The sequence below is a fragment of the Sus scrofa genome, chromosome 11 (assembly GCF_000003025.6).
Source record: "Sus scrofa isolate TJ Tabasco breed Duroc chromosome 11, Sscrofa11.1, whole genome shotgun sequence".
NCBI classification, from domain to species: Eukaryota; Metazoa; Chordata; class Mammalia; order Artiodactyla; family Suidae; genus Sus; species Sus scrofa.
In genome coordinates, this window is record NC_010453.5 from 19,223,812 (window position 1) to 19,251,597 (window position 27,786).

At 37.1% G+C, this 27,786-nt stretch overlaps 1 protein-coding gene across 2 annotated transcripts in view; it reads right to left on the reverse strand.

Moving 5' to 3' along the window:
- Nucleotides 1-27,786, reverse strand: part of RB1 (RB transcriptional corepressor 1) — a 130,889-nt gene that overhangs the window by 37,058 nt on the left and 66,045 nt on the right. For both annotated transcript variants that reach the window (XM_013992198.2, NM_001285967.1), the window contains 3 exon segments: nucleotides 27,745-27,776; nucleotides 27,590-27,666; nucleotides 26,331-26,527 (listed from right to left, as the gene is read on the reverse strand). In XM_013992198.2, coding sequence (XP_013847652.2) covers nucleotides 26,331-26,527; nucleotides 27,590-27,666; nucleotides 27,745-27,776 — 306 coding nt within the window.

The following is a 27,786-nucleotide window of genomic DNA, read 5'->3' on the forward strand; positions in this document are numbered from 1 at the left end:
CAAACTTTTCTAACAAGTCTTTCCCCTTCTTCCATCTCTCTAAAAGATTTATTCCAGTAACTCCTCAAAAAGGCACAAAATTAAGTGCTAAAAGCAGTGGCCAAAACAGAATTCAAGATACAGGACCCCAGAAACAGAGATAATTGATGAATTTAAATCAGTTTTCAAACTCAAAACTTGCTTAACTCATACAGATTCAACCAATCAAGTACTTTTTGAAAATAAAGATTAAGTAAATATTTATGGCTAACAGGAACATGAAAAGATGTCGAATATTACTCATTATTAGGGAAATGCAAATCAAAACCACAATGAGGTGTCACCTCACACCTGTTAGAATGACTGTTATCGAACAAGTGTTGGCCAGGATATGAAGAACCACCTATAGTGTTGGTGGGAACATAAACTGGTATAGCAACTATGGAAAACAGTACGATGATTCCTTAAAAAAAAAAAAAAAATTAATAGGACTAGCATAGGATCTAGCTGTTTCACCTCTGAGTGTTTACGTAAAGAATACAGAAACACTAACTTGAAAAGATATATTTACCCCTACAATCACTGTACCATTATTTACAATAGCTAAGATATAGCAACTACCTACCTGCCCTTCAATGGATGAATGGATAAAAAATCTGTTATATACTTGTTTGTATAAATGGTACTCAGCCATAAAAAAAATCTTGCCATCTGTGACAACATGGCTGGACATAAGAGGTATTAGGCTAAGTGAAATAAGTCAGATGGAGAAAGATAAATACCAAATAATTTCCCTCATATGTGGAATCTAATAAAACAAATGAACAAACAAAATAAAACAAATTTATAGATAGAACAGATGTGCAATTATTACAAGGAAAGGGCTGAAGGGCAGGCAAATTGGGTAAAGGGGATTACTGTATGGTGATCAATGGTAACTAATTCTTTGGTGAGATCTCTTTGTAGTGTAGACAGATGTCAAATTATAATGTTGAACATCTGAAATGTATATATTATTATATGCCAATTTTACGTAAATAAAAATAGAAACCTACAAAAAAAAAAAAAAAAAAACCAGAATGAGAAACAAATGTGTTTTTAAATCCAAGTTACAGTTTTTAGCTGTAGGGTGAATGTGCTGAGCTCCATCACCTGCCTATCAAAATAGCTTCATAATTTAGAACTGAAAGAGCCTGGAGGTCAACTGATACAACTACCTCACCTTAGGTTGAAGAAACTGAAGAACTAAAAGGCTGAGTTGTTTGCATAAGGTCAAATAACAAGTTAAGGCACAGCCAGGATAAGAACCTGGGTTTTCTGACTTGTCTATTCCTTTAATGACAGTAAAGGGAGTAGCATATGCAAAGCCCCTATGGGAGAAAACCTGGTATACTGAAAGGATTAAACCAAATCCAAAGTGGCTGGAGATGCAGGGCTGAGATCTTACATATACATATAGGCCACGATAAAGCCATGTTAAGATCTGAAGGCAATGTGGAAAGCCCTGAAAGATTTCAAGTAGGAGAGACATAATTAGATTTGCATTTAAAAGAAAAAATCCCATCCCTCTGATTAAAGGGTACAGATGCATTTGTCTTCAGTAAAAAGAGAAAAATAGTCACAATAAGAGCTATTCAATTTAAAGATATTATCTTATTCTTTGTTTTGATTATGTCCTTTCCCGCCTGTTAAAATGGACTTTCTTTTTGAAACAATGGTGATGATGGATGGGAAGAATATTTTAATGTCATTACTTGACAAAATTAAGTGAGCAGCTCTTATGGAGAAGTTAATACATTCATACACTGCTGTTGGGAAACAAAACGGTATAATTCTAATCAATGAGAATTTGGCAATATCTAACACACACACACACACACACACACACACACACACTTATCCTTTGGCCTTGCATTCCCATTTCTAGGTACTTACCCTAAAGACACATTTTCATTAATATAAAAAGATGTATGTATGAGGTGTACCATTATTTGAAATTGCAAAATGCTGGAAACCCTCTAGATGTCCAAGCATAAAAAACTGGTTGAATAAATTACAGCACATAGACACAATGCAGTACTACACAGCTTTACTAAGGAATGAAAAAAAGCTCTATGAACTGATATGGAGGAGTGAAGTGAAAAAGGTAAAGTGTAAAAGAGAACTTATAACATCCTACCTTTTGTGTAAGTAAAAGGCAAAATAAGAACACATACATTTATCTGCTTATTTTTACAAAAAGAAACACAAGACAGATGAACCAAAATATAAGGAGTAGGGGTGGGAAACAGTATAGAAGGGATATGGAAGGGTATGACACTTATCTACGTATAAGACTTTGGGACGCATGTTAATATTGTACATCAGGAATCAGAAAACCTTTTCTTCAAGGGTTAGACAGTAAGTATTTTAGGCCTGTAGGCTACACAATCCTGTTGCAACTTCTCACCTCTGCATTACAAGTGCAACAGTGGCCACAGACAATATAAATGCAGTTTGACAACATAAATGAGCATGGCTATGCTCCAGTAAGACTGTACTTAAAAAACCAAGTGGCTGGCCTGTGGGTGCCACTTCCTATGGTACAAAAAACTAAAGCTATCAAGGATGGGAAAGAAGAAATACCCAGAACCACACCTCTTAGTGCCTGGCACATATCAGGTCTCCGTAAAAAGTACTCCAAAATATGGCCCTGACATACTCAATGTTCTCATTTCTTTTCTGTCTCCCAAACCTGATTCTCCATTGTACATTTGTCTCCACTTGTCCTATGTTCATAATTCTCACTTTCTTGAGTCTAGATATTTATACACACAACTCTCATTCTTTCCCCATCCCAGTCTGCTCCCTCCTCTGATAAAATGCTTTTCATCCTACAAGGCCAAGTTCAGCTCCTCAACAAAATCTTCTTTGATAATGCTTACTGTCTTTAACTTTGTTAGCTATCTTTCTGCATGGGCTGTATCTTATTTTCCTAACTAGGCACCTCAAGCTCCTTGAGGAAAGGGATTCTATTTTGTACTTCTTTGTATTCTCTACAGCATCCAACACAGGACTGAAACACAGTGAGTTAAGATTCAAAAGAAGGGGCTTAGAGTTAAGAACAAATTAGATGTTACTTGCCTGCCAGACTGATTATTGATTTACATGGTACCTACTCTGGGTATTCATTGATGTAGTTATAATAAAGGTCCCACAACCACACACACAAATGTAAAGAAACTTTTATTTCACCAAACCTATGATTCATTTGATTCTTTAAAAGCCCAAGAAAAAAGATCAAATTTTCTTTTGTCAATACTACTCTGATACAAGAATTCAACTCTTGCAGTTATCACCATAACTGTCATTACTTGATTTATGCACCTTAAACTATACCCCTACCATTTAAATGAGGTTGTACAGTTGTTACAAGAAACTATGTTTTTGAAGACATTCTTCATGGAACTATATGACTTGTCTTTTGGAATAACTATTTTCTAGGCTTTCTGCATCTTAGGATTTTTCCCATTTTTCTCCTCTCTGTATTCTTGTGACAGACTCACTGTTTCTTAGGCCTCATGATTCTCCTTTCTTGGATTTACTTTTATTTTGCTAAAGCATATTCTCTAGCAATTTTATTTTTATAAGGACAGTCAAGACATAAACTTTCTGAGTACTTTCATGACTGAAAATTGTTTCAGCTTACCTTCAGACAGAACTTTAAAAAAATTCACGTATCAGGTGGTAGAGGAAGCTGCGGAGCAGGTCACAGATGCAGTTCGAATTGGGTGTTTCTGTGGCTGTGGTTTTGGCCTCAGCCGCAGCTCTGATTCGACCTCTAGCCTGGGACCTTCCATATGCTCCAACAGTGGCCACAGAAAGAAGAAAAAAAAAAACTCTCCTAGTTACGCCGCACTCTACCTACCACTTTGAACTTATAGGCCAGGACTCCTGCTGGCACCAGAGCCCTGCCCTGTAGTCAGTAGTTTTCTCTACTTTATTGTATCCATCAATAGACACCTCTTTTACTTTTTATCCTCAAAACTGAATTAACCCCTTAACTTCCATAGATTTCCCATGTTACAGTCTCGTTACTACTGGATTTCACTGCCATGTGTTCTGGTTTTTGTTTTTGTTTTTGTTTTTCCATTTCTGTCACTTCTGTAGGGTTTGGGGGAGAAAGGAGGTACAAATGTACAATCATTTGCTATTTTAAACCAAAGACAGTCTCATTTTTAAAAGCAACAGTATAGTCTAAGATACACAAGAAAATGGTATACTACTTCAACCCTTTCACCGCTGTGAATAAATAACGTACAAAGGGCTATTTCATCAAAATGAAGCAAATCCTTCTATTACGGACCATATAATCTTCAACTTAATTTTCTTTAAAAAATGATAATTTTCCAACTATCTAACCAATTATTAACTGCCAACTCATATTTTAGTAGGGCATAAAAATCTGTGAATCACTTTATTATAGCTCTTTATTTTAAAATAAAGAACTGTATTTACATGAGTTTAAAATACTCACATAGAACTAAAATTCAGGCTTTTTCAGGAAAAAGGAAAAGGATTTTACGTATATTACTTGATGAAAATAGAAGCAGCCATCTATTTAAATAAAAATGAATATTACTTAAAACAGCATAAAAAAAATTACACCTTTTGGCTTACATGTCACATTACGTAATTTTTGCTGATGGCCAAAATAACTTGTTTCAAAACTGCTGGGCAAAAATTGCTATACTTTGTGTTGTGTTCTCATAAGACTTCTTTAGACTGAAACGCACATAATTCAATATAATCTTAGCTACTTAAAAGAAGGAAAAATATGGATATGTATTAAAAAGAGAAAAGGGCATAAATAAATAGTTTGACTACAAAAGATTGAGTTCTTCCTAGAGAAATAATTACCAAGATTAGGGATATCATTTTTGCATGATCTTGGCAATTTTTACCCATCTCCATCTACTCAGGTCATTCATTCTTCATTTGAAATTGAACTACGAAAGAGTTTATTTTCAGACAACCCTATTTAAATATATGAGTTAGGCAGTGGTCTAAAACTACACAGTATTAAAGAGTGTCCAATATGCCCACTACAAAGATAATGCAAAAGTTTATTCAAGAGTTCAGTACTGGAATAGGGAATCCTGTGTTCATTTTCGTTTATGACTTGTATTAGCAAAAGATTAGGTCATTTTACTTCATCACTCTCATCTTAATGTTTAAGAGAAAGAAAATCAAAATGACAAAACTTAAGTCTATAGGAACTAGCATTACTTTATCTGTTAAAAAAATACTTTTAGACTATTAAATTATCTTAAAACTTGGAAAGGGTAAGACGACGACCAGATAGCAATAAAACTAATAATTTTTACTATTTTATTAATGAGAATAAAAATGATCAGATACTAAATTCCAAAAAGGAAATGAAACAAAAGATGGTGACAGATTTATGTTAATCTTTGAAAAGTCTTAAAGAGTATAATCAAAACCTTAAAGAGAAATTATCTGTTATAATTTAATGGAGGCAAGAAACACTGAAACTGAGCATGAACAATAATAAAAAGCTTTTTTTGAAAGAGTGAGACACAAATATAGCTGTTTCCTATTCTAAGTTTCCTTATCATGTTCTAAATCTAGCATGTACAGGAAGACACCAAAAATACTTTTGATATTTGGTTATTTCTAACAATTGTAGAAAATATTAAGAACCAATATGCAAATCAGTAAAACCATACCTGCAAAGGCCACTAACATGCACTTTAAAACAGACCAGGCTATTACAGTTTGAGTTTTAAAAACATCAATATTGGAAAAGATAAACGTTGAAAAAGTTGGTTCTATTTTATAATTAAAGGTAACTGAACTTATATGGTTTAAGAACAATTCCTTAGAGCGGTTCTAAAATTTTTTTTTTTTTTGTCTTTTGTCTTTTTTGTTGTTGTTGCTATTTCTTGGGCCGCTCCCGCGGCATATGGAGGTTCCCAGGCTAGGGGTTGAATTGGAGCTGTAGCCACCGGCCTACACCAGAGCCACAGCAACGAGGGATCCGAGCCACGTCTGCAACCTACACCACAGCTCACGGCAACGCCGGATCGTTAACCCACTGAGCAAGGACAGGGACCGAACCGGCAACCTTATGGTTCCTAGTCGGATTCGTTAACCACTGCGCCACGATGGGAACTCCCGGTTCTAAAATTTTATTAAACTCACTATTAATAATGGCCTCTGATTTGGCTGAAGGAATTCAGAAACGACATTAAAGAGAATAAAGATCTCATAGAATACTTCTAATTTTAGTTTCCTGTACATCCAGATTCCAGAATCCTTCCTCACTATTACAGCTAGGATAGGATATGATTAAAAATTAGAAACTGAAAATTCTAAGACTATATTCAGGTAATCTGCTAACATCATGACCTAGCACAAAACACTCTCGGAATAAGAGTACAAGTACTTCCATTCCCACAGGTTAAGTACTGAGGATATTTCCAAGCTATTCTACAACTGCTATCTCCCTTCTTGTTTGTACTTGAATAATGAACTAACACTGCCCTCGGGGTAATTACTGACATGATTCATAACTAAAGCACCATAACAAATTCCAACTGCAGTAAAACAACGAACACTGCCCACAGTTAACAATGCTGGAGTTTGGTTACATCTTTTTTTTTCCTTGAACTTATTCCATTTGAGAAAGCAATGGTGTGGGGGGGTGCCTCGGGAAAAGAGAAAAGCTCTACATACTTGTAGTGAGCCAGAATAAACAGATCCGATACTGTTGAACCATGTGGCTTGGTTCTCTGTTCTTAGGAAATTACTGTACAGTAGAGAAAAGATGATGAAATGAAGAGAACAATTAATTGTGCTGTTTCTAAAATGTACAATTCTCATAAATATCCATTTATTCCTTACAACAACTCTGATGAGTATCAGTAATTCCCATTTTACAGATGAGGAAATGTGAGATACAGAGCCATAACTTGCTCAGAACCACACCAAAGCAAGTTACACGGTATTTCTGAACCTCAGCTTTTCTTATCTATAAAGCAGGAATACCAACATTTACCTTCTGTGCAGATTAAATGTGATGTGCTGACGCCAAAGTCCAGGCTCCTTCCGCTACAGCACAGTGACACAAAGATAAAACATGAATAAAGAAATTGATCACAACAGTGCCCATACCCAACAGTAAACTAATTCACACCATGAGACAGCACGGAGGTTAAGAGCACAGCCTCTGGAACCAGACAGTCTGAGTTAAAACTCTAGCTCTGCTATCAACTTCCGTGGATGAGGGAAACACACATTCTCAATTTCTCTGTGCCTCAGTTTTTTCATCTATGAAGCGGTGATAATGACAGTATCTATTTCAGAACTGTGCAAAGTAAATGAGTTAATAACACATTTCAGCACTTTTAACGGTGCCTTATCAGCATACATGCAAAAATGTTACCTACTGTGATTTCTACACTGAAATGTTAAATGCATAAGTGAGGGTCGTTTTGATGCAGGTCTGCATGATGATTAGGAAAGATTCCAAAGATGTAAGCCAGTGATGAGCTTTTCACAAGCACTGCTTCCTAAAGCAAGTTTCTATGGGCTACCCAAGGGACATGTCTGAGTTTGAGATTTTTTTTTTTTTTTACATCCCTGAATTTCTTAGTCCCTCGTGCCAGTTCATGAACAAGGAGAACATACAGTACAGATGACAGGGGAGGGAGAAGGGAGTCATGAATGGACAAGTCATGAATACTTTTCCTCCACAGTGAACTCCAGCAATTTCTCATGTATGTCAGAGTGTTCTCAAGATTAATACAAGAGGCAACTACATAGAGAAAAGAAGAGACTGAGGGGTCAAGCACAGGGTTCAAGATAAGATGGCACTTGAGCAAGGGTTAGGACATGGAAAAGATTTTATGTTTAAAACCATAAACACATCTGGATCAAGAACACAGGCTCACATAAGCATTCAATACAGGAGAAGATGTGTGATAATTTATAACAGATCTCTATCTCAGTTTCTTTGGGTTTTCTGTTTATTGTTTTTTTTTAACATATGAAGAACCACATATAGAATCATATAAGGCCTCATTGATTCTTCAGTGGCTCAGTTATGAAAAAGAGAATTATATTATTAAATTGAGCTTATAGTCTTAGAGCTTTATAAAGCAGTCATCTATTCAATCTCAGTAGACAATCATTCATATGAAGTGAGTTACTCTTATTTTTGTACTTTTTCTACATATTTGTATTTTTTATTTCTCTCTAGACTTGTTCCCTAGTAGAACACAAAGTCACTATTAAAATTTTTATTTCTGGAGTGCCTGCTGTGGCTCAGTGAGTTAAGGAACCGACAGCAGCAGCTACGGAGGTGTGGGTTTGATCCCCAGCCTGGTGTGGCTGGTTAAAGGATCCAGCATTGCTGCAGCTGCAGGGAAGGTCACAGCTGGAGCTCAAATTCAGTCCCTGGTCTGGGATCTTCCATATGCTACAGGTGTGGCCATAAAAAAACAAAAAAAAAACTCTTAAAAAATGAAAATTTTATTTCTAAGACATTGCCTTCATTTTCCCTTTTTGGGCTGTATGTCTTCTCATTCTTATAGAAGACTTTAGGTATGCCTGGAATCTTTCATTAAAAACCGAGAAAAAACTCAGCTCCAACATTTCAGTCTATGGAAACAGAACCAGCTTTCCATTTCAGCTCTGTCTCACCCCTCCACTCAGTCTCCTTGAAGGTTGATCCAAATATTTAATTTCATCAATTCTAAATTATTACAGATTCTAAAAATCCTTACATTATTAAAATCTCATTTCCCCCCTTTCTGGGGGCTGCATCATGGTGTACAGAAGTTACTGGGCCAGAGATAGAATCTGAGCTTCAAGTGCAACCTACGCCGCAGGCACAGCACCTGATGCTTATTAACCCACTGCACCACAACAGGAACTCCTCATTCTGAGTTTCATAAGTGAAACATACAGGTATACTAGTGTCTCCTTTGAAAACGCAGTTTGCTCTTTTTGTAAAGTCTTCTCATCTTTTCTTCCTGAGGAATCCAGTCCATCGGCAGTGAGAATGCACTGCACAAAGGAGCTGCTCAACAAAGGGAAGTACTGACGAGCTCCAGGCAAAATATTCACCTGGTACTCAAGGTAAAAAATGCACGTGTTATTTTTTCACTTTGTTTTTTTGGCCTCACCCGTGACATGTCCAAGTTCCCCAGCCAGAGATCAAACCCACCCTGCAACACTGGATTCTTAACCTGCTGCACCACAGGGAACTTCCTGGTTTTTCTGTTGTTGTTGTTTTAACTTAGAACAAAATTTTATACAGCCCCATAGGCTTGACTACATGTTACAGTGGTAATAAAAACAACGTGAATGAGTTAACAGAAATAATGTGGCAGACAATGACAGGGGGGCTTGATTAGGCCATCCAGGTTCAAATGCCAAGAGGGTGACCTTAGGGAAATTGCTTAACCTTCCTGAGCCTGTTTCCATTTTTGTAAAATGAAAAGAGTATTAACAACTTCACAGGATTATTATGAGAATTAAATCAGACAAATACTTTTGGTGCACAGCACACTGCAAGTGGGTCACGGAGTGTTAGCTGTCCTCCATCCATTGCTAATCAGCTGCCAAGTGAGACCCAGACATTCTGTGGTTTTCTCTCCTCATATGGGAAATTAGATTCATGCCTTCACCTCCTTTGCAGAGTTAGGGTAAAGGGCCAACAGAGTATTCCATTTTAAAGCCCAATAATGTAAGATCATCTAGAATCTGGCTACTCTAAAGAGTGACCCATGGGCTAGCAACATCAGAACCATCTGGCAGCTTGTGAGAAATGCTGAATCTCAAGCCCCATCCTAGAACCACTTGATAAAAAACCATACTTTACGAAGATCTTCATGGATATTAAAGTCTGAAAAACACTACTAAAAAAATAACTCTCAGACTGGAAGTAAGAAAAGAACTTTGTCAATATCATTGTGCCAAAAATCCGAAAGGACAAAGGGTGTTTACAATAGCACATGTTGATTTAATTAGCTTAGGAGAGCAAGTTAAATGCAACAGGCATCATGGACTGGTAGAACCTGAAATAGTGAGAAATAAAGAATACCTCACAAGGAAAAGGAGAGGAAAGGCAGAAAAAACTAAAACTCTAGGTAAACTGTATTTTCCAGAGGCAAATGGGGAGTCTAGCCCATGAATAATATGTTTACAATGATGTCCCTAGCTCACCAAGAAAAAATTCAATAACTTTAAATATGCTCTGTTAAGACAAGAAAGCATGTATTCTATTTCAATGATTTCCCTCAAAAAAGCTGTGTGAAGGAGTTCCCTTCTGGCTCACAGCAGGTTAAGGAGCTGGCATTGCCACTGCTGTGACTTGGGTCACTGCTGTGATGCAGGTTCAATCCCTGGCCAGGAACTTTCACATGTTACAGGCACAGCCAAAAAAAAAAAAAAAAAAAAAAACGTTGTGTAAACACACATACACCCCATATTTTTAACTAGTGCATAAATTATCTGTACATTCACTTTTGTACAGTGTCTCATTTACCAAGAGAGCTAGCTTTCTACTTTTAATGTGGTTAAAAACTCTAACTTTTAAGACTTAATTACTAGTCTTTAGTATTCATCTACCACTGCCAATGCTGGGCCATAATTTTCCCTCAACGTGTCTCATTCTAGGCTTTTCTACTTGTATCTTTCCACATTTTCACACTCGTTCTAAGTCTTTTCCTTCCACATGTGATCAATCACTCCATCCTTTGAGCCTCGTGGCTTCTATCATTTCATAGTATATTACAGTGATTTACAGTATATTACAGTGATTCCAAGCTCCTTTAAGGCTAGGGCCATTTCTCATGTCATCAGATATCTCATAGGGGCAAGTACAATTCCATTAAAATACCTGATGTACAAATACCAGGTATGGTCCAAAGAGAATTGGGAAAAATGAACTAAAAGAGAATGGGGAAATAAAACCTCTGTCTTGTTACTTTTTTTAAAAAATGTTTCTTCAATATCTTATAAATTGTGAAGCAATCTAAAGGAATTTGGATCTACTTTCAGTAGTGGCAAATAATTAACTAAAGTTTTATAGAAATATAAAATATCTGAGCTAGAAATATTCAAATCTTTTGCTCTGTCTCCATTTACAAAGCAAGAAACTAAGACAAAGACATTAACTTGTACATGAAGAGCTAGGACCTAATGCCAGGTCTTTTGATTTCATGACCCACATTAGGCCATACTCACTCTCACTAGATAAACGTGGTTTGCTCCAGAGATGAAAGAAAGTGTTTGAGGAATAGTGGAAGGCTGGAAAGGGAGGGCGGAGCCAGATGATCATAATCCCAGTAAAAAGGCTAAATTTTTTTCTGAATGGCAATGAGGACATACTGTAGGTTCCTAAACAGGAGTGTGGCATGAATAAGGATTGAGGGAGATTAACTTAGGACCAAAGCAGAAAACAGAGGGTAGTGCCAAACTGGGAGACCAAGCAGGAGTCTGTAACAGTAGGCTGAGTGTAAGAAGGCAATGATCTGATCTAGGTAAATGTAAGGAAGAATAGATTTTTAACAAAATAATGAAATAAATGTAAGAGACATAGTAAAGTATTTTGGCTTTTTTTTTTTTTTTTTTGGTTTGTTTTTAAAAGATTCCATAACTATAGAGAAAAAGAAGGAAAAAAGATGCTCAGTATTCAAGCCTGAATGGCTTGGAAGGTAATGTAAAACTATGGATACTGGGAAGCAAAGTTGTATTTAGAACAAAATAAAATAATTTCAGTTTTGAGTGGTAAAGTCAGAATGCCTAAATCACTTCAGAAGCTACTAGTTAGCTATGGGAATTAAGGGCAAGAAACTAGGAACCCACTGGGTCAGAGGGAGAAAGATTAAACCCTTAGTGATCCTTTCAGAAAGAGTAAGATTTTTTTAAAATAATTTTTTATTTAAAACATTTTCTCTTCCTGGCATATACAGAGTTTCTTTAAATAACTCATGAGAAACTTTTAAAGACCCACTATAAAAAATGTTTTCATTATAATAGCATGGCTGCTGTATAAATATAACATATGGCATCACATTACTTCACTATCCTTACCCATATTTTTAAAAAGTGTTAAATATAGCTTAATCATTATCTTACAATTCACTCACCTTCCTGAGACATAGCTCTCAGTAAAATATAACTTAAAAAAACGTCTAATGGCAAATACTAAAACCTTTGTTCAAAGTGTACCAGAGGTTAATGATCTACCATACAAATACACAACAGATATCCTTTTTGGCTTTTTCAGAGCCACAGGCTTTTCTCCCTTTTGTATTCACTTCCTGTCAAGTTTGACATTTCAAAAGAATACCAAAGAAGCTTAAAAATTTATTTACGGGTTTGTCATCAAATCAGGACTCTAAAAATATAAGCCATTTGTTACAACTATACTGATATGTAAAATAGGCCTCAATTTAAATTTTGGAAAAGTAGTAAAAAGGAAACACTTTTATTTATTTATTTTTTATTTTTTTGTCTTTTTGCTATTTCTTGGGCCGCTCCCGCAGCATATGGAGGGTCCCAGGCTAGGGGTCGAATCAGAGCTGTAGCCACCAGCCTATGCCAGAGCCACAGCAACGTGGGATCCGAGCCACATCTGCAACCTACACCGCAAGCAGCTCACAGCAACGCCGGATCGTTAACCCACCGAGCAAGGGCAGGGACCGAACCTGCAACCTCATGGTTCCTAGTCGGAAACACTTTTAATCTTTTATGTAAAAGCACTTTGGCCAAATATTTATGCAACTAAATGAAGAAATCTGTTAATGTTCAGTGACCACACACACACAAAAAAATCCCAGTATGACAGAATCCAATTTAATGAAACAGCTATATTTGACAACATTTAAAGGAGATTCAGCTTTTTGACTTACTAAAATTTAAGTTAATTACTAGTCCTTCTATGCACTCCATATAGTAAGTAACCCTCCAAAACCTTATTCAGAAGGAATGATGCATTTAATATAAGAAAATAGAAACAATACCCTAAATATTCTTTAAGTATACACATTTATGAATACTTTATCAATTACTAAATATCATATATAACTCTTTCAAGCAAGATGAAAGAACAGAGACTATCTTAACTACAAAGCTGAACAACGTAAATAATAGCTTTCAGACAATGAACAACAGGCAGTATAGGGCAGTAGCCACTGAGAGAAAGCAAGCAAATGGTAAGCCCCAACTCTGCCTGGAGAGTTTCCAGGTTAGTAAGCAGGGAGGAGAAACTGAAATATATCCCAGTGGTCTCCCTGGTTGAAGAAACAGAACTGAGAGTTCAAAGCAGCTAAGGCAGCTAAAATTAGCAGGACACAATACCAGAGAGGAGAGAGTTACGTAGAAAGGAGAGAGTTGCAAAGAGGGAGGCCCTGGGGTCTGCAGAGGGTTACTCTCAAGTCTTCCGCCTAGTACTGATCGGTGCTTGCAAACCACCCAAAGCTAGGAAAAGAACAACTGGAGGAGCAGACCCATCCCAGGAGCTGACACAGGGCCAGGAAGAGTTTTGATTTCCACCAGTCATGGTGGAAAAACCTTGTAATACATGTGACACCAGGTAGAGTACCCAGAAAGGCACTGCCTCAGTAGTGGGGAAAAATTAGTCATAGATTAAACAATGCTCTTGCTTTGTCTAAAACCAACAACAAAAGCCTTGAAAGGATCAAACTCTTTTCAAGTAACTAAAAATACATCCCAAAACATAGGTCAAGAATAGTGAAAGGAATATGAAAACATCTAGGACCCAGTAAGGTAAAATTCACAATGTCTGGCATCCAGTAAAAAGTCACCAAGCAGTCAAAAAGGCAGAAAAGTATGATCCTTAAAAAGAGAAATATCAGTCAATAGAAGTAGTCCTAAAAAGATATATATGTCAGAATTAGTAGACAAGGACTTTAAAACAATTATTGTAACTATATTCCATATGTTCAAGAAGTTAAAGGAAGGCACAAACATGTTAAAAAGATGTGGAAGAATTTTTAAAGGGTTAAAATCAAACTTCTAGAGATGAAAATTATAGTACCTAAGATTAAAAATATAATAGGATAATCACAGATTCTGCATTTCAGAAGAAAAAATTAATGAAGGCATAGCTATGGAAACCATTTAAAACAACAGAAAGAAAGGCATATGGAGCCACAAAAAGGACAAAGCATCAGTGCTGTGGGACAACTTCAAGTGACCTAATACACGTGTGGCTGGAATCACTGAGGAAAAAGGTAGGAGGCATCAGCAAAAATATTTCAAGAAAATAATGGCTCCAAATGTCTAAATCTGATGAAACCTATAAGCCAACATTTCAAAGCAGAACTCCAGGTAAGAGAAACATGAAGAAAACTAAACCAAGGCACAACATAAACAAATTGCCTAAAACCAATGATAAAGACAAAAATCTTAAAAGCAACCAGAAAAAAAAATACATACAGAGAAACAAATAGAAGGCAGACTTCATCAGAAACAATGCAAGCCAGAAAACAGTGGAGTAACATTTTTTAAGTAGTGAAAGAAAAAAAAAATGTCAACCTGAAATCCTACATCCAGCAAAATGTCTTCGAAAACCAAAGGCGAAATAAGGATTTTTTTTTTAGACATAAAAAAGTTGATAAGGAATTTATCACAAGAGGTCTGCATAAAAGCAATTTTTCAAGCCCTGCAAGAAGAAGGAAAACAATACACATTAGATGGAAATCTGGATCTACACAAGGAATTAAAAGGTCTGGAACAGTAAATAAGAGAGTAACTAAAAATACTTTTTAAAAAAACTCTTTAAAAGATAATTGAAGGAGTTCCCATTTTCGTGCAGTGGAAACGAATCTGACTAGTAACCATGAGTTTGTGGGTTCGATCCCTGGTCTTGCTTAGTGGGTTAAGGATCCTGAGTTGCCATGAGCTGTGGTGTAGGTCTCAGATGCAGCTCGGATCCTGCGTTGCTGTGGCACAGGCCAGGAGCTGTAGCTCCGATTCAACCCCTAGAAATGGAAACTGCCATATGCCATGAGTGTGGCCCTAAAAAGCAAAAAAAAAAAAAAAAAAAAAAAAAGACAATTGATATATGTATGACTGGGTCACTGCACTGACAGCAGAAATTGACAGAACATTGTAAATCAACTATAATAAAAAATTTTTTAAAAAGATAACTGATGCTCTAAAGCAAAAATAATGCATAATAGGGTTTGTAACTTATGTTGAAGTAAAATGTTTGACAGTAGCACAAAGGTTAGGAAAGAGGAAATGGAAGTACACTGTTCTAAGGTTTGTTTGTTTTTTTTTTTTTTTGGCAGCACCTGTGGCATAAGGAAGTTCCTGGGTCTGCGATAGAACCCACACTATAGCAGTGGCCCAAGTTACAGCAGTGAGAAGGCCAGATCCTTAATCTGCTGTGCCACCAGGAAATTCCTAAGGTTCTTATACTGTTTAAAGGTAAACTATGCACATTAAAAAAAAAAAAATGCTGCAGGTGTGGCCCTAAAAAAAACAACCAAAAACTATGAGACATTAAAGATGTGTATTATAAATCATAAAGCAACCAATTACAAAACCAAACCAAACCAGAAGTATAAATAGTAAGTGTACAAAGAATATAAAATTGAGTAAAAAGAATACTCAATCCAAGAGAACACCCTCCCCACACAAAAAAAGGCAAAGGAAGAACAAAGAAGAGATGGAACAAACAGAAAACAAGTAGTAAGATAGAAAACATAAACCCAATGTCAATAACGACATTAAATTTCACTATTCTAAATAAGCATCCCAGTTAAAAGACAAAGATTGCCAGACTGGATTAACAAAGCAAGCCTAACTATATGCTACCTATAAGAAACCTACTTTAAGTATAAAGACAAAAACAGGTGAAGAGTAAAAGAATGGGAAAAGACATGCCACCCTCATATTAAAGAAAAGAAAGCCAGAGGATTTTACTAATATCAAACAAAGTTTTCAGAACAAAGAATATTAACAGGGACAAAGAGGTCATTTCATAATGATTAATGGGTAAATTCATCAAAAAGACACTGTGATTCTGTTTATACACCTAAAGTCTGTAGGTAAGACACTGGACTAGGATTACCAAGGACATCTGTCACAGAACTCGAACAAAATATTTTAAAGTTTGTTTGGAAGCACAACAGACCCAAAATAGCCAAAGACATCCTGAAAAAGAAAAATGGAGCTGGAGGAATCAGGCTCCCTGACTTCAGACTATACTACAAAGCAATAATCATCAAAACCGTATGGTACTGGCACAAAGACAGAAATACAGATCAGTGGAACAGCATAGAAAGCCCAGAATTAAACCCACGCACCTACAGCCAACTAATCTATGACAAAGGAGGCAAGAATATACAATGGAGAAAGGACAGCTTGTTCAATAGGTGGTGCGGGGAAAACTGGACAGCCACATGGAAAAGAATGAAATTAGAACACTCCCTAACACCATACACAAAAATAAACTCAAAATGGATTAAAGACCTAGATATAAGACCAGACACTATAAAACCCCTAGAGGAAAACATAGGCCAAATACTCTCTGACAGAAACAACAGCAACATCTTCTCAGATTCACCTCTTTTTTTTTTTTTTTTTTTTTTTTTTTGTCTTGTTGTTGTTGCTATCTCTTGGGCCGCTTCCGCGGCATATGGAGGTTCCCAGGCTAGGGGTTGAATCGGAGCTGTAGCCACCGGCCTACGCCAGAGCCACAGCAACGCGGGATCCGAGCCGCGTCTGCAACCTACACCACAGCTCACGGCAACGCTGGATCATTAACCCACTGAGCAAGGGCAGGGACCGAACCCGCGACCTCATGGTTCCTAGTCGGATTCGTTAACCACTGCGCCACGACGGGAACTCCAGATTCACCTCTTAATGACAGTAAAAAACAAAAATAAACGAATGGGACCTAATCAAACTTAAAAGTTTCTGCACAGCAAAGGAAACCCTAAACAAAACGAAAAGACAACCCACAGAATGGGAGAAAATCTCTGCAAGTGAATCAACTGACAAGGGATTAATCTCCAAAATTTATAAACACCTTCTGCAGCTCCATACCAAAAAAACAAACAACCCCATCAAAAAATAGGCAGAAGATCTAAACAGACAGTTCTCCAAAGAACACACACAGATGGCCAAAAAACACATGAAAAGATGTTCAACATCACTTATTATTAGAGAAATGCAAATCAAAACCACGATGAGGTACCACCTTACACCAGCCAGAATGGCCATCATCCAAAAGTCTACAAACAGTAATTGCTGGAGAGGGTGTGGAGAAAAAGGATCCCTATAACACTGTTGGTGGGATAGTAAATTGGTGCAACCACTGTGGAAAACAGTATGGAGATGCCTCAGAAAACTAAAAACAGAACTACCATTTGATCCAGCAATCCCACTCCTGGGCATCTATCCAGAGAAAACCACGACTCGCAAAGACACATGTACTCCGATGTTGATTGCAGCACTATTTGCAATAGCCAAGACATGGAAACAACCTAAGTGTCCAATCGACAGAGGAGTGGATTAAAAAGATGTGGTACATATACATAATGGAATATTACTCAGCCATTAAAAGGAATGAAATTACAGGATTTTTAGCAACATGGATGAACCTAGAAATTATCATGCTAAGTGAAGTCAGCCATACAATGAGATGCCAACATCAAATGTTTTCACTGACATGTGGAATCTGAAAAAGGACAGACTGAACTTCTTTGCAGAACAGATGCTGACTCACAGACATTGAAAAACTTATGGTCTCCGGAGGAGACAGTTTGGGGGTGGGGTGGGTGGATGTGCTTGGATTATGGGATAGAAATCCTGTGAAACTGGATTGTTATGACCATTATACAACTACAGATGTGATAGATTCATTTGAGTAATAATTAAAAAAAAAGACACCAGACTAGGTATTGTAAGTTTTTTTTTTTTTTTTTTTTTTTTTAGGAAAGACATGAGCTTTGCCTTTCAGGATCTAACTCTGCCCCTCCTGTCCTGCTTATGTCCTGGCCACGTCCTTTAGGCACTGAAGAGTCTAGTCCCTAGTCCACTTTCCTCCTCTCTAGCACACATCCTGGGTGACTGTTCCCATCACTCAGCTACTTGGTTCCTTGATCTCCTCCTCATTTCCAATAGTCTTCATCTCTACTCCAATTCAGTCTGGACTTCCAAGATTACTTCTTAGAACACAGTAAGTTACCCAGAAATGTTCTCTCTCTAGAGTATTAAGTTGAAACGTCTTACTCTCTGTCTACAGTCTCTTCCTTTCATCCTCACTGTCATTCCCACTACACCTATTAAATTTCATTAAAAGGTCCTGTTTCTTAATAAAACTTCTACTTCCTCCATCAATCTCCTCCTGTCTCCTCTATTCAGCTGAAACGACAAACCTTAACACTCTCTAATCTACTTTCTCAACTTATTTGTCCCATTATCATTCTATTGCACCCGCTTAGCCAAATTCCAATATCCTGGTTCAATCTAGCTGTTCACCTTTTCTAATCCTACACATAGAAAGCTAGATAATAATATAAAAATAATAAAGCCACACAGAGAGTGTTGGTAGTATAAATTTACATTTTCTATCTCAAAATTGTCTTTGATGCTGCCAGGCAATCCTCCCATCTTTCACCACTCAGCTCTATTATTCTCCTCAGTAATCATCTCAAATTTTGTCTACTCTCCTCAAACTTCTGTCTGTGCCACTACGCACTCGCACTCGCCATCAAACCCTTATCTATCCACTATCAGTAAATTACCTCAGCTCTATCTTATATTAAAAAAATAAAAGCTGGAGTTCCCGTCGTGACGCAGTGGTTAACGAATCCGACTAGGAACCATGAGGTTGCGGGTTCGGTCCCTGCCCTTGCTCAGTGGGTTAAGGATCCGGCGTTGCCGTGAGCTGTGGTGTAGGTTGCAGACACGGCTCAGATCCCACGTTGCTGTGGCTCTGGTGTAGGCCAGAGGCTACAGCTCTGATTAGATCCCTAGCCTGGGAACCTCTGTATGCCGTGGGAGTGGCCCAAGAAATAGCAAAAAGACGAAAAATAAATAAATAAATAAAATATAAAAAAATAATAAAATAAAATAAAAGCTAAGGGATCCCTTTATGGCACAGCGGATTAAGGATCTGCTGTTGTCACTGCAGCAGCCCAGATCACTGCTGTGTTGGTGGTTTGTTCCCTGGCTCAGGAACTTTGACATGCCGAGAACAGCTGTATGTCATGAGTGGGGACAAAAAAAGAGAAATACTAATAAAAAAATAAAAACCGTTAAATGGAAACTTGCTCAATTTCCTGCGAAGGCACCCATACACAACCTTATCTGTAATTACTTCTGTTCTTTCCATTTTGCAACACAATATTTCCCAACCCACCTTGCCTCACCTCAAACAAGAGATGTCAACTATTCAAGGGGAGCCCTTGAATCTGGGCCAACTCTATGACTGCTTTGACCAAGAGAATACAGCTTCCAGTTACGGTCCTTGTAAAAGCCTTTTGGAAGCTAGCTGCTATGTAAGAAGCATGACTATTCTAAAACCAGTAAGCTAAGCTTCTCATATGAGAAGTCCAGGAGGATGAGATGAGGAGGAAAAAAGAAAGGAATGGAGAGGTGAGCACGTACCAAAAAGCAGCAAGGTGCCAGACCGGTGAGTTAAGGAGCATCCTGCAAATAGATCCTGCCCCAGATGTGGCTGATCCCACATGGTCAGGGGTGAACTGCCCAATCAAACTCTTCCCAAAGCCCTGACCCATAGAGTCAAGAGCCAAATAAATGGTTGCTTTAAGCCACTAACATGTTATCCAGCGGCCAATAACACTCCTAGTAGCTCTTCTCCATCAACATTTAATCCTACCTTTCCCATCTTAAAAAATAACCTTCCCTTCACCTCACACACCTCCCGCTATATCTTTGCCTACTTTCACAGACAAGGCTGATAAAAGCTATTTACAACCACTGCCTCCACTTTATCTCTCATTCACATCTTATCCAAATTTCACTGTAATCTATTCCTGCCCCCAGGTCTTCTAACAGTCCCTGCTACCTTCACCAAGGGCTTCCCTGTTACTGAAAGTAATGAAACCTTTCTGGTTCTTACTGACTGCTCCTAGAGTATCTGTAACAGCAAGCACTCACTCACAACTTTTAACACTCTCTTTATGACACCACCTCTGATATTCCTCCTGTCTCCTTGGCTGGCGTCTCTTTTCTGCTATCCTTTAAATGTTGGCACTCCTCAGGATTCTATCTTCTCTTCTTATCTACATTCTCCCATGAAAAGTGACCTTATCCAATCCCTAAACTTTAGTTCTTCACTTGGTAAAACATAGGGATTTACAGCTTTAGAGCCAGAGACCTGGATTTGAACCAGAGCTCTGCCATTTAGCTCATATGGTTTGGGGCAAGTTACTAAACTTCTCTAAGCATTAATTTCCTCATCTAGAATACTACTACTTCATGGGTTATTATAAAAATTAAATGAGATTATAAGAAGTACTCACCGCAGTGCACAGCACAAGATCAACTGCCAATAAAGGTGGTAATTTTTGTTATTATATATGTGCCAGCAGCTCTCCAGTTCATCTTCCTAGCCAAGATTCTTTCCTAAGCTCCAGACACTTCTAGCTGATGACCTACAATCACTTCAAACTCAACATCATCTAAAGGGATTTACTTTCTCAAGCAAATCTCACTCAGTCCTGTTAATGAATGACACTACCTGGATGTCATCATTAGTTGGCCTCTTCTCTGTCCTTCACTCCCACTTATATAATTAATTGTCTATCTTATAATACGAAGCCAAATACTGTTCTAAGTGTTTTTTCTCAACATTCATGCATTTAAAACAAGATATGCACATATAATAAGTCACACAGTTCATAAGTAACTAGGAAGTAGCAGAGACTAACTTTTAAGACTGTAAAGGAAAGAAGAATGACTACAATAGGATGGTCACAAAAGGCAAAGTGGAAGTAGATCTGAAAATCTGATAAAACAAAAAGGGGAAAAGTATTTCAACTGAGGGCTACGAAGTGAACGAAGACTCAGACAGGCAGGAACAAACATGGCTGTGTGAGTAACAGTAACAAACAAGTCTGAACTGAGAAGAGGCCATAAGGCAGGCATTCTTAAAGATTTTAGACTCTTAACCCTTTACATCTTTAAAATTACTGAAGACCCAAAAGTTTGTGTTCATGTAAGGACATCTATCAATATTCACTGTACGATTTTATAGCATGATGCATCATTTGGAAATATCAGTCACTGATTTATGTAGACCTAACAAATGTTGATGAATCTCTTTATGTAATATAAAAATCACATTTATTAATATCACCACTGAATTCATCAGAAAACTCCTTCAAGTACTGGAAAAAAACTGTCCTTCTTACAGTGGATACAAGCTTAACGCAATCCCAATTTTCATTTGAAAACTCAAAATTTATCTTGGCAGCATTTATTTTCAGTTGTTTTCAACCACAATGTACTTAAGAATAGAGATTACTTAAAATAAATACGTTTTACTGGTTCATCAATGATATTTTAAAATGCAATGGACATGTTTGGGGGTTTTTTGTGTGTGTTTTTTTGGTCACACCTGTGGCATGTGGAAGTTTCCAGGCTAGGGATCGAACCTGCACCACAATGGTAACCAGAGGTATAGCAGTGACAACTCTGGGTCCCTAACCCACTGAGCCACCAGGGAACTCCCTTTTTGGTTTTTTTAACTGAGAATTTGTGGTGGTGAAGAATGCAATGACTACTAGCCAGTTTGAAGCTACTGCTTTGATACATGCAAAAGTGCCAAAGTTTTACATCATTGGTATAAATGTCAAAAGAGTAAGGAAGATAAATAAAAACTTAACAGTAATATGAAAATAGTTTTTATATTGCAGATCCCTTAAAATGGTTTCAGGGACCACCAGGAGATCACAGACCACATAGACCACACTCTGAAATGCTAACACAAGAATAAAGGAGGAAACGAAGAGAGCCTTTGAGGCACCGAATAGTTACCTAAAGCTCCCATTCTAAAAACATGCATTTGATTTCTCTGAACCTCTTTGCATGCTGGGTAATTTTAGTATTGTGTCCTAAACATCGTAAATGTTTAAGCTGTAAAGATTCTGGATTCTGCTATTTCTCTCAAATGAGCATTTTTTGTTTGTTTTGTTTTATTCATTTATTTATATTTATTTTTGTGTCTTTTTGCCTTTTCTAGGGCTGCTCTCATGGCATATGGAGATTCCCAGGCTAGGGGTCTAATCGGAGTTGTAGCCACTGGCCTACACCACAGCCACAGCAACGCGGGATCGAGCCGCATCTGCAACCTCCACCACAGCTCATGGCAACACCGGATCCTTAACCCACTGAGCAAGGCCAGGGATGGAACCCGCAACCTCATGGTTCCTAGTCGGATTCGTTAACCACTGAGCCACGACAGGAACTCCAGTTTGTTTTGTTTTAAATCAGGTAATTATTTTTGCTGAACTTGAACTGTAAACTTTAATGAGCAGCAGCTCCTGTCTCAGTTCACATCTTCTGCCTTTCATTAAGCTGCTCTGAACTGACTACATCACAAAAACTCAGGTTTCAGTCAGAGATGCATGTAGACAGAACTGGGGCATGCTTTCCTTTGCAGGACTGTCTACTCTTCAGTGGCCAAGGTTTCTCTCCCTGGCTTCAGTTTTCCATTTTTTTCACTGTTTTTGCAGGGAAGGTAGGATCTTCCTCCATATTACCAGGTGCACAGATGCCCTACAAAAGGTTTTTATCTGAGGAATTAGCAAAATCAAATTTGTTTTACATTAAAAAAAAACTTCTCTGGTGGCTGTTAGAGAAATATTGCCAAGGTAACTAGAGATGTGGGAAGATCAACAGGAAGAGTCCACAGCAGGCCACAAAAGAGACCATTTAGGTCTACTTTGGTTTATGAAGATTTTACTGAAGAAAGCTGATATTTTGAATATACTAAAAATAAAATATCCAAATCTCACTTCATCATCTGCTGGCACTATGAACTGTTTAACGGATTTAAGAGGCCTAAACATCTGGAAGTCATTCAATTTAACCCTTAGGTATGGTTCATTTTAAATCACTTCTAATCCTCCAAACTTCCAGAAAACAAGATTTCACTAGGTTTTTCAATAGATTATTTAGCACTCTGCATTAATATATATTACCTGTTAATCTCTCCAGGATCAAAGAAACAGAGGTATGCCTATTCCTTCTTAAGATTATTATTTTTGATTTATTATTTCTCAAGACTGTGAAGCAAAGATGCTGAACCTTTTCACCCTGCAACCATTAAAAATGCAATGATGTTCTTTCATTAAATTATCAATGGGTAAAAGTAAGCAGCATCTGGATTGATGTTTCCCTAGGTGAACACCACTGTTTGGACATACTCTTTTAAACCTCTATAGCTTGGGAGTTCCCGTCCTAGCGCAGTGGAAATGAATCCCACTAGGAACCATGAAGTTGCGGGTTCGATCCCTGGCCTTGCTCAGTGGGTTAGGGATCCAGCATTGCCGTGAGCTGTGGTGTAGTTCACAGATATGGCTCGGATCCTGCGATGCTGTGGCTGTGGTGTAGGCCAGCAGTTGTAGCTCCAATTTGACCCCTAGACTGGGAAACTCCATATGCCGCGGGTGCAGCCCTAAAGAGCAAAAAAAAAAAAAAAAAAAAAGAAAGAAAGAAAGAAAGAAAGAAAAAACCCTCTATAGCTTAAAAAGAAATTCTTATTGTAATACAGAATCAAAAAACCATGACCGTTTACTCTGACTCTTGATCTCTTGATAGAGATTTTAGTATTATGGGTGTGTTCAATTGCACTGATTCTTTTTTTTTTTTTTTCTTTCTTTCTTTTTAGGGCCACATGTGTGGCATATGTAGGTTCCCAGGCCAGGAGTTGAATCAGAGCAGTAGCTGCTGGCCTACACCACAGCCACAGCAACGCCAGATCCAAGCCACATCTGCAACCTACACCACAGCTCATGGCAACGCCAGATACTTAACCCACTGAGCAGGGCCAGGGATCCTACCCACGTCCTCATGGATACCAGTCAGGTTTGTTATCACTGAGCCACAAGAGGAACTCCTGATTCTTGATCTATATGCTGGTAATATTAGTATATTTAATTTACAAAAAGTCCTTTGAATTATAACTTGTGATATATACTTACCTGTATGTGTTATACTTCAATTAAAAAAAATCCGGAGTTCCCATAGTGTCTCAGCGGTTAACGAACCCAAGTGGCATCCCTGAGGACAAGGTTCGATCCCTGGCCTCAGTCAGTAGGTTAGGAATCTGGCGCAGCCTGTGAGCTGTGGTGTAGGTCACAGACGAGGCTCAGATCTGGCATTGCTGTGGCTCTGGCATAGGCCAGCGGCTACAGCTCTGATTAGACCCCTAGCCTGGGAACCTCCATATGGCGAGAGTGCAGCCCTAAAAAGACAAATAAAAAAACACCCTCAAGTCTTTGAAAGTCCAAATATATCTATGGTATGTCTCTTCTCTGAAATGTTAATTACTGTCAATAGGAAAAATTCACATCATCTGTGTGGCAGACTTATCTCCACAGTTACCCACTAGCACTCCATTCTGTTTATGATTGAAAAAGCAGTATTTGCTGATTTTTTAAAAATTGAAACATGAAAAACTGTCTATAATTTCATCCCCAATAAATACCACACTTAGAATTTAAATTCAGAAGCATATGACTTCCACATCATTCTATTATTAAAAAAAATACCCTCTTCCTAGACTTTGTTCATGTAACTTTTTCTCAACAAATCCTCAAAAATAAAGGAATGTTGTTCAGAATCTTAGAAGTCAGTAACTGAACTAAATGGGCTTAAGCACGAGCAATTTTTATACAGTACAATGCTACTATTTCCTCTATGATTTTTCAGAGCTCATATCCTCACAACGTCTACCTCAATGAAAGGCACACGGCAGATGTGCACTAATGGAAATAAAAGTAGTTCTCTACAAGAAATGACAATAGTCACTTTCAGATGATACAATAGTGCCTTGGTTTCAATTTTGGGGAAGAAAGGAGAGCAGCATCTGAAAAGTATTCTTATCTACTTGTTTTATTTATGTTACTTTCATTTAAGCTACAGATTCTGAGCGTTTGCTCCTAACCACTCCTTTACTTATAAAGTGGAAGCTCCAGTAAAGGAGTCACTATATTCAATCACCGAAATACAACATCTATCAACTTCCCCTACTTCTCTCCTTTTCTATCCACTCTCTCTACACCCCAGCATAAGAAAAGCACTACGAAACAAGTTATCTCTTAGCCATTACATTTTAAAACACCAAAAGATTAAAAAATTTACATGGACAGATTAAAACTCTAATCTAACTGAAGTCATTATTTTTCTGTCATTTCTACATACTAACTTAAATGAAAAGATGTATGCTTAGCACATGAAACTCAAATTTTTAATCATTTTGCTGAATTTAAGAGCAGACATGAGAATTTTCAACATGACACCTCTATTTTAAATAAATTTCTCAAATACTTTAAAGAATTCTGGTCTGTTTTGGATTTGTTTTTGTTGCTCTTTTTTCCCTTCTTCTCTTGTTCTCTCCTCTTGTGGTTTGATGACTATCTTTAGTGTTGTATTTGAGTTGATTTTTCTTATTTGTTTGTGTATCAATTGTAGATTTTTGGTTTGCAGTTATTCTGAAGTTTTGATATGAGTCTATACGTATGTAAGATTGTTTTAAGTTGTTGGTCTCTTAATTGCAAGTGCATCTCCAGTGTCCTGCATTTGTACCCTCCTCTTCTCACGATCTCTGATTTTGGTGGCATAATTGTGCGTGGATGATTTCGTATCTTACTGTATATATATATATATATATATATATATATATATATATATATATATATGCCTTTACTGGTGAGCCTTGTCATTTGTCGTATTTTTGTTTCTGGTTGTGGCCTTTTCTTTTCTGTCTAGAGAAGTTCCTTTAGTATTTGTTGTAAAGCTGGTTTAGTGTTGCTGAAGTCTCTTAGCTTTTGCTTATCTGTGAAGCTTTAGAGAATTCTGCTCTGTTTTAAAGTGCCAAGCTTTAAGAAAAGGTATTCCTAAATAAATCCCTGTATCAGATAGTCTGGGGAACTCAAAGAAAACTCCATTCTAAAACTCCACTTGATTCTTGGGCTATACACTGAAAACACATTATTCATTAAATTGCATATTTACTACTGAGGTAAATTTTAACAAATGCCTTTCACTAACAGATAAGAATTATCTCTATGCATATGAATATCTAGTTATTTTAGCTAGTTACTTACTGAGCGCCAAGCAAGGGATTCCATGATTCGATGTTCACATCGTTCTAAATGTTTAATCATTTCTCTGGTCAAGTTGGCTTCTGCTTTGATAAAACTTTCAATCACTTTGTAAAAATCAAAAGCTTTTAAATTAAGTACATTCAGAATCCACGGGAAGGACAAATCTGTTCCAGTATCAAGATTCTGAGACGTACTTCCTAAAAATGAAAGAAAAAAATGTAACTCAGGTATGAAATGCAAAGCTTTGCACTACATATTTTTTGGCTGGAAAGTTTTTAATCAAAAAAATATATTAAAACAGAGTAGAAAGGCTTAGCAAAATTTTTTATTTAGAATTTTTTTATCCTGGGGTCCAGAGACTCACAGGAAATAGGCTTTCAAAGTTTGAGTGTATATGCATATATGTCTTTCCTAGATAGACGGCTAACAGCTTATACCAAACATTTAAAGGTTTAAATACCCTAAACTTGTACCAGGGACAGGTTTAACAACTAAGAGGCTTTAGCCTATCCATTTTAATTGTCGCATGAATCCGTGGTTAAGGGGGGAAAGATCCTTTAAGATTTTGCTAATTTGGTTAGAAAATGGTATCTTTTTAAAGTGTGCACTTCTTGGTTATCAATGAGGATCAGAGTTGCCCACATTTGTTTACTAATTTAAGTTTCTCTTATATATTTGTATCAGAAGATTTTCTCTCTTTTTTTTGCAAACAAAACTTTCTTGACATTTGCAACATTATTCGCAAAATAATACATGTTTAAAGTTATATTAAAAAAAAAACAAAAAACAAAAAACCCCAGTACTGATGGCCTCTGTTTTGTTTATCTGGTGGATTCTACCTCCAACCTTTAGTCTAGTAGCTATAGAATACATATGTGGCAGTACTTCCATATCAGTGGAAGCTGCTTGATAATAATCCTCTGGTGTTTTATAATCTCATAAGTCTTTGAAGAGATTTCAACAGGTACAGTTCCTGGATTCTGTATAGCCTAGAATAGGAGCCTAGTGAAACTATTCCCAAGATGACCTGAAATAATTCAGGTTAGTAACGCACTTGCATGGTTTATGGTGACCAATTACATTCTTCAGTATACACAGAGCTAAAATATGCATTTCTTCTCCTTAACTCCTCCACTGCCCCACTAAAAAAAAACAAAACAAAAAAAACAAAACAACAACAAAAAAAACCCCACACCACACCTTAAATTTTTTTAACTTTAAATTGAACTAAAATGTTTATTTACTAAAATTTAACTTACTGCTATATGTAGCCATTACAACCTCAAGAGCGCATGCCAACAAAGACATATGAAAGATGTTGTCATTCAGGAGTTTGCTAAAGGAAAAAAAGAATGATTTTGTAACATTTACTTTTATAAAAAGATGAAATTGTTTTACAAAAACAAGAATTTACCTAAAATTTTGAATGGATAATCGTTCTTCTTCCTAAAACAGA